Below are 15,332 nucleotides of genomic sequence, written 5' to 3'. Positions count from 1 at the left end.
CGACAAGAAAAGGCATATACTATTACCAAACAGTCATCCGGTACCAAGACACAACGATATTCACCATCAGGAGAACCGGCTTCAGTGTACTAGCCACTGTTAAGTGCTAGCCTGCTGAATTGCACCGGTCACAGTACGGTGCCTACATCTGTGGTAAGCACAACTATTACCAGCACATTTGTGTTATTGCAACAGGATTACACTATGAAGATCAGTACATGTCTCTTCAATGGTTGACCCCACAATATAGGATTTACCTCTCCTTAAGACACTGAACCACCCATGAGTCACAAGCCTTCCCCATTATTGCTAGCTCTGTTTCCCTCCCATAGAGTTTACCTGTTAAACCAAGGAAAATATATCCCACATTCATCTCCCCAAATTTCAAATATATACATCTAACCATTAAAGTTACTGATAAACTCTCCCTTGATCATTCTGACTTCTCCCTTATACATATTATAAGCAGAAGGGGAATAGGTTAACCGTTTTTATGTTTCTAAGCCTTGTTTAACCTACGTTATAAAAGATGAGTCTTCTCTTTCTATAGACGGTTATGTTCTAAACCATTCATATAATTTAGCAAATTATATAACTCAGTAATATTTTCTGCAGTATACTATGTCTCTACATAGTTGTGTTATTTTATATCATTTATACATTTGATTGTATGATATGTTTGGAACATGCAATATTTTGAATGCTTATATTTCTTCAGCACCTTATGAAAAATTATATTAAAAAAAGACAAGAAGGGGCCTAGTTATCAAGCCGTCAACCTCAAATACGCTGGAATTCCGCAGTGTATTTGTGGCGAGGCTGATTCGCCTTAGTTATCAAAGGCTAGAGACCGGCAAAAGTAGAATTTTGTGACGTAAACTTCGATCCGCCGGACTCAGTCCGACACAGATCGATTCTTACGTCACTCCAGATGTTCCGCACACAAGTACGGCACAATCTGACTACTTTTGCTAGTTATCAAAAAACTAGCAGGTACGCTCGGCACTTTTCCGGCCCAGCGTACCTGGTTTTCAATCCGCCGCCCTGGAGGCGGCGGATCCCATAGGAATCAATGGGAGTCTGACCATAGCGAAAGTTCAAGTTCGCTGCTGCCAGACATCCCATTGATTTCTATGGGAGCTGTCTACACCTAACACCCTAACATGTACCCCGAGTCTAAACACCACTAATCTGCCCCGCTACACCGCCGCAACTAAATAAAGTTATTACCCCCTAAACCGCCGCTCCCACCGGAGCCCACCGCAACTATAATATATGTATTAACCCCTAAACTGCCGCTCCCGGAGCCCACCGCAAGCTACTCTATACATATTAACCCCTAAACCGCCGCTCCCGGAGCCCACCGCCACCTACATTATACCTAGTAACCCCTATCCTGCCCCCCCTATACCGCCGCCCTCTATAATAAAGTTATTAACCCCTATACTGCCGATCCCGCACCTCGCCGCAACTAAATAAATAGTTTAACCCCTAAACCGCCTCTCCCGGACCCCCGCAACCTATATTAAATTTATTAACCCCTATCCTGCCCCCCCCACACCGTCGCCACCTATAATAAATGTATTAACCCCTATCCTGCCCCCCACTACACCGGCGCCACTGTAATAAAATTATTAACCCCTAAACCTAAGTCTAACACTAACCCTAACACCCCCCCTAACTTAAATATTAATTAAATAAATCTAAATAATATTTCTATTATGAACTAAATTAATCCTATTTAAAACTAAATACTTACCTTTAAAATAAACCCTAATATAGCTACAATATAAATAATAATTATATTGTAGCTATCTTAGGATTTATTTTTATTTTACAGGTAACTTTCAATTTATTTTAACTAGGTACAATAGCTATTAAATAGTTATTAACTATTTAATAGCTTACCTAGCTAAAATAAAGAGAAATTTACCTGTAAAATAAAAACTAACCTAAGTTACAATTGCACCTAACACTATACTTAAATAAATTATTCCTATTTAAACTAAATACTTACCTGTAAAATAAACCCTAAGATAGCTACAATGTAATTAATAATTACATTGTAGCTATCTTAGGATTTATATTTATTTTACAGGTAACTTTGTATTTATTTTAGCTAGTTAGAATAGTTATTAAATAGTTATTAACTATTTAATAACTACCTAGCTAAAAGAAATACAAAATTACCTGTAAAATAAATCCTAACCTAAGTTACAATTAAACCTAACACTACACTATCTTTAAATGAATTAAATAAATTAACTACAAAAAAATACAATTAAATACAATTACATAAACTAACTAAAGTACAAAAAAAAAAAGCTAAGTTACAAAAAATAAAAAAAATAAGTTACAAACATTTTAAAAATATTACAACAATTTTAAGCTACTTACACCTAATCAAAGCCCCCCAAAATAAAAAAATGCCCTACCCTATTCTAAATTAAAAAAGTTCAAAGCTCTTTTACCTTACCAGCCCTTAAAAGGGCCTTTTGTGGGGGCATGCCCCAAAGAATTCAGCTCTTTTGCCTGTAAAAGAAAAATACAACCCCCCCAACATTAAAACCCACCACCCACATACCCCTAATCTAACCCAAACCCCCCTTAAAATAACCTAACACTAATCCCCTGAAGATCATCCTACCTTTAGTCGTCTTCACTCAGCCGAGCAGCGATGGAACTGAAGAGGAGACCCGGAGCGGCAGAAGTGATCCTCCAAGCGGCGCTGAAGAAATCTTCCATCCGATGAAGTGATCCTCCAAGCGGCGCTGAAGAACTCTTCTATCCGGGCGATGTCATCTTCCAAGAGGCGCTGAAGAAGTCTTCTATCCGGGCGATGTCATCTTCCAAGCCGGGTCTTCAATCTTCATCCCGCCGACGCGGAACATCCTTCTTTACCGACGGACTACCGACGAATAAAGGCTCCTTTAAGGGACGTCATCCAAGATGGCGTCCCTTCAATTCCGATTGGCTGATAGGATTCTATCAGCCAATCGGAATTAAGGTAGGAAAAATCTGATTGGCTGATTGAATCAGCCAATTAGATTCAAGTTCAATCCGATTGGCTGATCCAATCAGCCAATCAGATTGAGCTCGCATTCTATTGGCTGTTCCGATCAGCCAATAGAATGCGAGCTCAATCTGATTGGATCAGCCAATCGGATTGAACTTGAATCTGATTGGCTGATTCAATCAGCCAATCAGATTTTTATTACAGGATTTATTTTACATGTAATTTTGTATTTCTTTTAGCTAGGTAGTTATTAAATAGTTAATAACTATTTAATAACTATTCTAACTAGCTAAAATAAATACAAAGTTACCTGTAAAATAAATATAAATCCTAAGATAGCTACAATGTAATTATTAATTACATTGTAGCTATCTTAGGGTTTATTTTACAGGTAAGTATTTAGTTTTAAATAGGAATAATTTATTTAAGTATAGTGTAGTGTTAGGTGTAATTGTAACTTAGGTTAGTTTTTATTTTACAGGTAAATTTCTCTTTATTTTAGCTAGGTAAGCTATTAAATAGTTAATAACTATTTAATAGCTATTGTACCTAGTTAAAATAAATTGAAAGTTACCTGTAAAATAAAAATAAATCCTAAGATAGCTTAGTTTTAAATAGGATTAATTTAGTTCATAATAGAAATATTATTTAGATTTATTTAATTAATATTTAAGTTAGGGGGGTGTTAGGGTTAGTGTTAGACTTAGGTTTAGGGGTTAATAATTTTATTACAGTGGCGGCGGTGTAGTGGGGGGCAGGATAGGGGTTAATAAATTTATTATAGGTGGCGACGGTGTAGTGGGGGGCAGATTAGGGGTTAATAAATTTAATATAGGTTGCGGCAGGGTCTGGGAGCGGCGGTTTAGGGGTTAAACTATTTATTTAGTTGCGGCGAGGTGCGGGATCAGCAGGATAGGGGTTAATAACTTTATTATAGGTGGCGACGGTATAGGGGGGGCAGGATAGGCGTTACTAGGTATAATGTAGGTGGCAGCGGTGTCCGGGAGCGGTGGTTTAGGGGTTAATACATTTATCAGAGTTGCGGCAGGGTCTAGGAGCGGTGGTTTAGGGGTTAGTAACTTTATTTAGTTGCGGGGGGGGGGGGGGCTCCTGGGGCGCCGGTATAGGGAGTAGAACAGTGCAGTTTAGTGTGAGTGCTTAGTGACAGGCTAGCAATAAAGCTGGGAAACAGCCGAAGAGCAGCGAGATCGGATGAGTGATAACTCTCACAGTCCGCTGCTCATCGCCCCGTACTTGGTGCGCGGCTTTTTGACAGGTTTATTTGATAACTTAGGCGAAATTTTTCAGGTCCGCAGCGGCGATGTGAGGCGAGCTTAGGCGGGCGTATTGGGCCGGCGAAGGCAGGAAAGTTGACACGTTGATAACTACCCCCGAAAGCTCAATCCTATTGGATGATTGCAACAGCCAATAGGATTTTTTACCCTTTAATTCCTATTGGCTGATAGAATTCTATCAGCCAATCGGAATGTAAGGGACGCCATCTTGGATGACGTACCTTAAAGGGAAACTTCATTCTTCGTTGACCATCAGAAGAAGAGGATGCTCCGTGCCAGATGGATTTAGATAGTAGATGCCGTCTGGATGAAGGCTTCTGCCCGCTTGGATGAAGACTTCTGCCAACTTCGAGGAGGATTTCTGCCGCCTGAATGAGGATGGATGTTTTTATTTGGGGGGTTTGGTTGTGTGGGTGGTGGGTTTTACTGTTGGCGGGTTGTTTGTATTTTTTTTTTTTACAGGTAAAACAGGTGATTTCTTTGGGGCAATGCCCCGCAAAAGGCCCTTTTAAGGGCTATTGGTAGTTTAGTTTAGGCTAGGTTTTTTTTTATTTGGGGGGGGGGCTTTTTTATTTTGATAGGGCTATTAGATTAGGAGTAATTCTTTTTTTATTTTTGATAATTTCGTTTTTTTATTTTCTGTAATTTAGTGGGTTTTTTTTGTAATTTAGATAAATGTATTGTATTAATTTAATTTATTTTATTTAACTTTAATGTTAGGTTTTATTTCACATGTAAGTTTGTATTTATTTTAACTAGGTAGCTAGTAAATAGTTAATAACTTAGTCTACTTAGTTAAAATAAATACAAACTTAGCTGTGAAATAAAAATAAAACCTAAGCTAGCTACAATATAACTATTAGTTATATTGTAGCTAGTTTAGGTTTTATTTTACAGGTATTTAGTTTTAAATAGGAATTATTTAGGTAATAATTATGTTTTATTTAGATTTATTTTAATTATATTTAAGTTAAGGGGTGTTAGGGTTAGGGTTACGTTAGGGTTAGGTTTAGGGGTTAATAGGTTTATTATAGCGGCAGTGTGGGCGGACGGCAGATTAGGGGTTAATAATCTTTAAATAGTGTTTGCGATGTGGGAGGGCGGCGGTTTAGGGGTTAATAACTGTAATGTAAGCGGCGACAATGTTAGGGGCAGCAGATTAGGGGTTAATAGTTTTATTTATGTGGCGGCGATGTTAAGGGCGGCAGATTAGTGGTTAATAGTTTTATGTAGGTGGCGGCGATGTCAGGGGCGGCAGATTAGGGGTGTTTAGACGTGGGGTTTATGTTAGAGTGTTAGGTTTAAAGGTAACTTTTTATTTCCCCATAGACATCAATGTGGGAGCTTTTGTTTCCCCGATCCCAGGTGTTAGGCTTTTTTTTTTTGCCGGCTCTCCCCATTGATGTCTATGGGGAAATCGTGCACAAGCACGTCAAAGCAGCGCTTGTATTTGGGTGAGTTATGGAGCTCAACGCAACCATATCGCCCGCACAAGTCTGCTTTTTGCAAACCTGAAATAGCAATACTATTAAAGGTGAGCGGTGAAAATAACGTACAAGCAATTAGCGAGCAACCATAGCGCAAAACTCGTAATCTGGCTGACTGTGATTATAATTATATTTTTCTTTTGACATTTTCTCTTTATCTTAAGGGTTAATATAAAGCGTCCCCTGGCCAATCCTGCCATTAGGAATCAGACCTACATATATGAGAAAAGTTTGAGGGCTCCTCATATAGTCTAGAATCAATAAGGATTGGAGCTGTTTGTCTCTCTGAAGAGTCCTCTCCAGTGTTTATAAGCCTAGGAAATGTTTTTCTTTATTGTAGTAAATAAGATGTAATAACTTGTTATCTAATTTGTGTATATAATTGATAATACTGTTTTCATTCTCTTTTTTTTCCCCGTATGTTACCACAGACACTGCTGGAAATGTTTAAAAACAATAAAGTATTAAAACCAATTATTGAAGGAACTCTAAAGACCTACAATGAAGGAGTGTTCATTACACGCTCAGTCCATGAGTTGCTCTGGGGCTACAGAGATCCGGTTCTGGCTGTTGTTCACAACTTTATAAAGAACGTCAGTGACACGTTTGGTTTATTTTATAAGGTAAGGTTATCTTATCTTAACATATTTAATAGTATTTGAACACATTTTTAGTGCTTTTAAAAAATAGTTTACCATCTGTGCAAACAACAAAGGTGAATATCTCATAGGATCAAGTGGAAATTGAATTTGCTGGATAGGCCCACAACATTTTTTTTTATTGTTGCCTATTAAAGGGACAGTCTACACCAGAATTGTTATTGTTTTAAAAGATAGATAATGCCTTTTTTACCCATTCCCCAGTTTTGCATAACCAACACAGTTATATTTATATATTTTTTACCTCTTTGATTATCTTGTATCTGAGCCTCTGCAAACTGCCCCTTTTTTCAGTTCTTTTGACAGACTTGCAGTTTAGCTATCAGTGATAGCTCCCAGGTAACTTCACGTGCATGAGCACAGTGTTATCTATATGAAATTCATGAACTAACACCCTCAAGTGGTGAAAAACCTGTTAAAATGCATTCTTAAGAGGCGGCCTTCAAGGTCTAAGAAATTAGCATATGAACCTCCTAGGTTAAGCTTTCAACTAAAAATACCAAGATAACAAAGCAAAATTGGTGATAAAAGTAAATTGGAAAATTGTTTAAAATCACATGCCCTATCTAAATCATGAAAGTTTATTTTGGACTAGACTGTCCCTTTAACAAAAGTGATTTTTGTTAGAAGTTTTAAAACGATCTGTTTCATTATTGTAATAAAAAGCGCTAAGCAGTAGGTTATACTTAATATTGCAATATGTATTATTCATCATTTTAAAAGGATTTTACATTTTATCTCTATTACTCAATTGCTTACTGTCACAACCCTAAAAGGAGGCTGGAGTCTCTACAGAAAGGTTTATCTAGGGTGATGTCAAAAATCTTCTAGATTAACTTGAGCTGGCTTAGTGTTTAGTGAATGCAAGAGATACAGTAAGTCTGTTTTGCTCATGCTCAAAAGAGGCAGAATGAAACATGTCTGCTCTCTTATTTTCCTGAGGGTTGGGGCTATAATGAGAAAGTCTTAAGTTCTCATTTTGCAATAAAACAAGTAAAATGTTTGCTATTTGTTAACACAATCTGTTTCTTTTTATGGTTACTTACATACTTGCTTTTACTGAAGGAGCCCAGTTTCACATCCCTTTGAATTAAAAATAAGCAAGACCACATGAAACCTTTCTTAAATACTTATAATTTGTAGAAAGGCAAGAAGGAGCGACTAGTGTTTATACTATGTTCATGTGTGTTTTCACTTTGGATTTTAGCTGACACTGACAGTGCCATCAATATACCCAACTGATGCTCATTTCCTACACCCTTTTTATGTTTTATGCCCAAATGAAACCTCATATCACATTCATAAACCCTTGAACTCTCATACGAGTGGGTGTGTATATGTATAAATAGTATAAAAGCACTATAGTTTGCCAATCAGATTAGAAAATGTTCCTAGTTCACTCAGTTAAATAAAGAAAAACCTCTGTAGCCCGAATCCATGTGAAGTATTTATGTTATCAACCCACTGGCTACCGTACGTCACTTACACAATGCACCGTAACTTTCTTTGGCAACTAACATTTGATGCAAAGTTGCTTTTATCATAAAGGTGAATTATTACTCCATAGTTCCATAGGTTATGTGATGATCAGTGTTCCCTCCATAGTTCCATAGCGCAGGCAACACAGCAGGCTGCTCAACACAGGAGGGATGGGAAAAGGATTTTTTTTCCCCAACGGTGCTGGTCTCCAGAAAAATTTAGCTGCAAGAGAGCATGACACTGTTAAAATAAAAAAAAAATCACTTTTCACATCCCTCCGGTGTTGCACAGCTTGATCTGTTTCCTGTGCCACACTGAGGGTAAATTACCTAAGTTGACTGTGCGTCTCCTTGTGAAAGGGGGATTGCTGAAATGAGCGTAGGAGTTTTGCCAACATCATCAGAAGGTGCCATAGACGCTCCACGTGTGTATACCAATAACAAGTGGCGGTTACCCCTACACCAAGACTGCAAAGTTGCTCAGTGGATATCGTATTGGATCTATTTAATCGCAAGTATATCGGCTGATCCATCCTGTCATTTGATATATATATATAAAGAGACCGACCTTGCTGTATAGGGTGGACAAGGGTTATGTGATACCTTATTTCCCCCCATTATTTGATACTAACAAGCATTTTGTCTGGCAGTGGCATATGGGAGTATGTCATTAATATGTGTGGATAGAGAAACATTATTAATCCATGCTTATGAGCATGGGGTATGAACTGCTAACAAATTGATTGCACATAGCGTCTAATGGGAAATGTATACATGTACATTACATCAATAACTCCATAAAGTTTCATGCTGGGATATAACTAAGTGACATTACACTTTCTCTGAATATATGTTGCAGCTTTATACATTGCATCAGAGTGGTGATATAATGATGTGAAAAGTGGACTTTTTATTGACATTGATCTATTTTTCCTTGGGACACCTCGGGTGTTTTTGATTTTTTTTTCCCCCTAAATTTTTTTTGTATGTGCGTAATGAAATAATGAGTGGGTGCATGATTTGGGGTTGTTATAGCTATTTGTATTTCTTGGGATATGATTATACTTTAATACAGTTTTGGTGTTTTTGGAATATGATCATATCTGAGTAAAATTTTCTATTTTGGATGGGATCTAATATATCTAATATAAATATATATATATATATATATATATATATATATATATATATCTATATATACACACACACACACACACACACACATATTTTAGCTGCTGTGTACTTGCTTAATGCCACACACAAGCAGTATCAAGCCCGCACAAAGAAAAAAAATAATTGCACACAAGGGAAAAAAATTAGATGGAACATTGATGATGATAGCAAGTATCAGGAAAGAAAATCATAAAGGAGAGCTTGAAGCAGAGGGAGACTGTAACTTGAAATTAAAATTTGCCACACAACATCATTGATATTTACACTTTCTAAGCTTACTTATCAGAATTCTTGAGTCTGATAACATAATATAGAGTATGATAAAATTAAAGGGACAGTAAAGTAAAAATGAAACTTCCATGATTTAGACACAGCATGTTATTTTTTTATCAACTTTCTAATTTGCTTTGTTTGTTTTTCTCCTGTTAAGTGTAGTCAGTCCACGGGTCATCCATTACTTATGGGATATTAACTCCTCCCTAACAGGAAGTGCAAGAGGATCACCCAAGCAGAGCTGCTATATAGCTCCTCCCCTCTACGTCACACCCAGTCATTCTCTTGCACCTAACTAATAGATAGGATGTGTGAGAGGAGTGTGGTTATTAAATTTAGTTTTTTATTACTTCAATCAAAAGTTTGTTGTTTTAAACAGCACCGGAGTGTGTTGTTTCTTCTCAGGCAGTATTAGAAGAAGAATCTACCTGAGTTTATGTATGATCTTAGCGGACGTAACTAAGATCCATTTGCTGTTCTCGGCCATTCTGAGGAGCGAGGTAACTTCAGAACAGGGGACAGCGGGCAGGGTTCACCTGCAAAAAGGTATGTTGCAGTATATTATTTTCTAAGGAATGGAATTGACTGAGAAAATACTGCTAATACCAATATAATGTAAGTACAGCCTTAAATGCAGTAGTAGCAACTGGTATCAGGCTGTTATGTATGTATGTCGGCACTAAAGTATTTCTGGGGAATGGCACTTCACTAAGATAATACGGTTTACATATATCTTATAGCCTTTATGCAGTGATAGCGACTAGCAACAGGCTTTATTATTATTTCATATATTTAAAACGTTTACTGGCAGGTTAATCGTTTTTCTCTCTGAGGTACTTGGTGAAAATTTATGGGCATTTTTTTCCACTTGGCTATCGTTTATTTGAATAAAATCAGTTTAATGAGCTTCCCCACTGCTGTATTATGAGTGGGAGGGGCCTATTTTGGCGCTTTTACTACGCATCAAAAATTCAGTCACAGTCTTCCTTATTCTCCCTGCATGATCCAGGACGTCTCTACAGAGCTCAGGGGTCTCCAAAAACTAGTTTGAGGGAGGTAATCACTCACAGCAGACCTGTGAGACTGTGCTTTGACTGTGATAAAAACGTATTTATTTGATTTGTCAATCGTTTTTTGGTATTAAAGGGTTAGTAATCCATTTGCTGATGGGTGCTATCCTTTGCTAAATTAATGCATTTCATATGAAAAATTGATTGCTATAACTAGACCGGTTCATTGTTATATCAAAGTGACAGTTTTTTTGTGTGCTTCTTAAAGGCACAGTAACGTTTTTTATATTGTTTGCAAATTCATTTGAAAAGTATTTTCCAAGCTTGCTAGTCTAATTGCTAGTTTGTTTAAACATGTCTGACACAGAGGAATCTCTTTGTGCTATATGTTCAAAGGCCAAGGTGGAGCCCAATAGAAATTTATGTACTAATTGCATTGATGCTACTTTAAATAAAAGCCAATCTGTACATGTTAAGCAAAATTCACCAGACAACGAGGGGGAAGTTATGCCGACTAACTTGCCTCACGTGTCAGTACCTGCATCTCCCGCTCAGGAGGTGCGTGATATTGTAACGCCAAGTACATCAGGACGACCATTACAAATCACTTTACAAGACATGGCTAATGTTATGACTGAAGTTTTATCTAAATTGCCAGAACTTAGGGGTAAACGAGACCACTCTGGGGTGAGAACAGAGTGCGCTGATAATGCTAGGGCCATGTCTGATACTGCGTCACAATTTGCAGAACGTGAAGACGGAGAGCTTCATTCTGTGGGTGACGGATCTGATCCAAATAAACTGGATTCAGACATTTCAAATTTTAAATTTAAGCTGGAGAACCTCCGTGTATTACTAGGGGAGGTGTTAGCGGCTCTGAATGATTGTAACACGGTTGCAATCCCAGAGAAAATATGTAGGTTGGATAAATATTTTGCGGTACCGACGTGTACTGACGTTTTTCCTATACCTAAGAGACTTACTGAAATTGTTACTAAGGAGTGGGATAGACCCGGTGTGCCTTTTTCACCCCCTCCTATATTCAGAAAAATGTTTCCAATAGACACTACCACACGGGACTTATGGCAAACGGTCCCTAAGGTGGAGGGAGCAGTTTCTACTTTAGCTAAGCGTACCACTATCCCGGTGGAGGATAGCTGTGCCTTTTCAGATCCAATGGATAAAAAGTTAGAGGGTTACCTTAAGAAAATGTTTGTTCAACAAGGTTTTATATTGCAACCCCTTGCATGCATTGCGCCTGTCACGGCTGCGGCGGCATTTTGGTTTGAGTCTCTGGAAGAGACCCTTGACACAGCTCCATTGGATGAGATTACACACAAGCTTAAAGCCCTTAAGCTAGCTAATTCATTTATTTCTGATGCTGTAGTACATTTAACTAAACTTACGGCTAAGAATTCCGGATTCGCTATTCAGGCGCGCAGAGCGCTGTGGCTAAAATCCTGGTCAGCTGATGTGACTTCTAAATCTAAATTGCTTAACATACCTTTCAAGGGGCAGACATTATTCGGGCCCGGTTTGAAAGAAATTATCGCTGACATTACGGGAGGTAAGGGCCATGCCCTGCCTCAAGACAGAGCCAAACCAAGGGCTAGACAGTCTAATTTTCGTGCCTTTCGTAACTTCAAGGCAGGAGCAACATCAACTTCCTCTGCTCCAAAACAGGAAGGAACTGTTGCTCGCTACAGACAAGGCTGGAAACCTAACCAGACCTGGAACAAGGGCAAGCAGGCCAGAAAACCTGCTGCTGCCCCTAAGACAGCATGAAGTGAGGGCCCCCAATCCGGAAACGGATCTAGTGGGGGGCAGACTTTCTCTCTTCGCCCAGGCTTGGGCAAGAGATGTCCAGGATCCCTGGGCGTTGGAGATCATATCTCAGGGATATCTTCTGGACTTCAAAGCTTCTCCTCCACAAGGGAGATTTCATCTTTCAAGGTTGTCAACAAACCAGATAAAGAAAGAGGCGTTTCTACGCTGTGTACAAGATCTTTTACTAATGGGAGTGATCCACCCGGTTCCGCGGTCGGAACACGGACAAGGGTTTTACTCAAATCTGTTTGTGGTTCCCAAGAAAGAAGGAACCTTCAGACCAATATTGGATTTAAAGATCCTAAACAAATTCCTAAGAGTTCCATCGTTCAAAATGGAAACTATTCGGACAATCTTACCCATGATCCAAAGGGGTCAGTACATGACCACAGTGGATTTAAAGGATGCCTACCTTCACATACCGATTCACAAGGATCATTACCGGTATCTAAGGTTTGCCTTCTTAGACAGGCATTACCAGTTTGTAGCTCTTCCCTTCGGGTTAGCTACGGCTCCAAGAATCTTTACAAAGGTTCTGGGTTCTCTTCTGGCGGTACTAAGACCGCGAGGAATATCGGTAGCTCCGTACCTAGACGACATTCTGATTCAAGCGTCAAGTTTCCAAACTGCCAAGTCTCATACAGAGTTAATACTGGCATTTCTAAGGTCACATGGGTGGAAAGTGAACGAAGAAAAGAGTTCTCTATTGCCACTCACAAGAGTTCCCTTCTTAGGGACTCTCATAGATTCTGTAGAAATGAAGATTTACCTGACAGAGGACAGGTTAGCAAAACTTCTAAATGCTTGCCGGATCCTTCATTCCATTCCACACCCGTCAGTGGCTCAATGCATGGAGGTAATCGGCTTAATGGTAGCGGCAATGGACATAGTGCCTTTTGCACGCCTGCATCTCAGACCGCTGCAATAGTGCATGCTAAGTCAGTGGAATGGGGATTACTCAGATTTGTCCCCTATGCTGAATCTGGATCAAGAGACCAGAGATTCTCTTCTATGGTGGCTTTCTCGGCCACACCTGTCCAGAGGGATGCCCTTCAGCAGGCCAGACTGGACAATTGTAACAACAGACGCCAGCCTACTAGGTTGGGGCGCTGTCTGGAATTCCCTGAAGGCTCAGGGATCATGGACTCGGGAGGAGAGTCTCCTTCCAATAAACATTTTGTAATTGAGAGCAGTTCTCAATGCCCTTCTGACTTGGCCTCAGTTAGCAACTCAGAGGTTCATCAGGTTTCAGTCGGACAACATCACGACTGTGGCTTACATCAACCATCAGGGAGGGACAAGGAGTTCCCTAGCGATGATGGAAGTTTCAAAGATAATTCGCTGGGCAGAGTCTCACTCTTGCCACCTGTCAGCGATCCACATCCCAGGCGTGGAGAACTGGGAGGCGGATTTCCTAAGTCGCCAGACTTTTCATCCGGGGGAGTGGGAACTTCATCCGGAGGTCTTTGCCCAAATACTTCAACGTTGGGGCAAACCAGAGATGGATCTCATGGCGTCTCGCCAGAACGCCAAGCTTCCTTGTTACGGGTCCAGATCCAGGGATCCGGGAGCGGTCCTGATAGATGCTCTGACAGCACCTTGGACCTTCAAGATGGGTTATGTGTTTCCACCCTTCCCGATGCTTCCTCGATTGATTGCCAGGATCAAACAGGAGAAGGCATCGGTGATTCTAATAGCGCCTGCGTGGCCACGCAGGACCTGGTATGCAGATCTAGTGGACATGTCATCCTGTCCACCTTGGTCGCTGCCTCTGAGACAGGACCTTCTAATTCAGGGTCCTTTCAAACATCAAAATCTAATTTCTCTGAAGCTGACTGCATGGAGATTGAACGCTTGATTTTATCAAAGCGTGGATTTTCGGAGTCAGTAATTGATACCTTAATACAGACTAGGAAACCTGTTACCAGGAAAATTTACCATAAGATTTGGCGTAAATATTTACACTGGTGCGAATCCAAGAGTTACTCATGGAATAAGGTTAGGATTCCTAGGATATTGTCTTTTCTACAAGAAGGTTTAGAAAAGGGTTTATCTGCAAGTTCTTTAAAGGGACAGATCTCAGCTCTGTCCATCCTTTTACACAAACGTCTGTCAGAAGTTCCAGACGTTCAGGCTTTTTGTCAGGCTTTGGCCAGGATTAAGCCTGTGTTTAAGACTGTTGCTCCACCGTGGAGCTTAAACTTAGTTCTTAACGTTTTACAGGGTGTTCCGTTTGAACCCCTTCATTCCATTGATATCAAGCTGTTATCTTGGAAAGTTCTGTTTTTAATGGCTATTTCCTCGGCTCGTAGAGTCTCTGAGTTATCGGCCTTACATTGTGATTCTCCTTATCTGATTTTTCATTCAGACAAGGTAGTTCTGCGTACTAAACCTGGGTTCTTACCTAAGGTAGTCACTAACAAGAATATCAATCAAGAGATTGTTGTTCCATCATTGTGCCCTAACCCTTCTTCAAAGAAGGAACGACTTCTGCATAATTTAGATGTAGTCCGTGCCCTGAAATTTTATTTACAGGCAACTAAAGATTTTCGCCAAACTTCTTCCCTGTTTGTCGTTTATTCTGGACAGAGGAGAGGTCAAAAAGCATCTGCTACCTCTCTCTCTTTTTGGCTTCGTAGCATAATACGTTTAGCTTATGAGACTGCTGGACAGCAGCCTCCTGAAAGAATTACAGCTCATTCTACGAGAGCTGTGGCTTCCACGTGGGCCTTTAAGAATGAGGCCTCTGTTGAACAGATTTGCAAGGCTGCAACTTGGTCTTCTCTTCATACTTTTTCCAAATTTTACAAATTTGACACTTTTGCTTCTTCTGAGGCTGTTTTTGGGAGAAAGGTTCTTCAGGCAGTGGTTCCTTCCGTGTAAAGATCCTGCCTGTCCCTCCCGTCATCCGTGTACTTTAGCTTTGGTATTGGTATCCCATAAGTAATGGATGACCCGTGGACTGACTACACTTAACAGGAGAAAACATAATTTATGCTTACCTGATAAATTCCTTTCTCCTGTAGTGTAGTCAGTCCACGGCCCGCCCTGTTTTTTATGGCAGGTCTAAATTTTAAATTATACTCCAGTCACCACTGCACCCTATAATTTCTC

General features: G+C 39.6%; 1 protein-coding gene across 1 annotated transcript in view; it reads left to right on the top strand.

Annotated features, from left to right (window-relative positions):
- The window catches only part of SCARB2 (scavenger receptor class B member 2), a 365,930-nt gene that overhangs the window by 170,875 nt on the left and 179,723 nt on the right, over positions 1-15,332 (top strand). Inside the window, exon 4 of the mRNA XM_053703403.1 lies at positions 6,230-6,421. Coding sequence (XP_053559378.1) covers positions 6,230-6,421 — 192 coding nt within the window. The remainder of the gene's footprint in view (positions 1-6,229; positions 6,422-15,332) is intronic.

Source organism: Bombina bombina, chromosome 2 (genome assembly GCF_027579735.1).
Source record: "Bombina bombina isolate aBomBom1 chromosome 2, aBomBom1.pri, whole genome shotgun sequence".
In the NCBI taxonomy this organism is placed as follows: domain Eukaryota; kingdom Metazoa; phylum Chordata; class Amphibia; order Anura; family Bombinatoridae; genus Bombina; species Bombina bombina.
The sequence above is the reverse complement of the archived record's forward strand: the minus strand, read 5'-3'. Positions and strand labels throughout refer to the sequence as shown.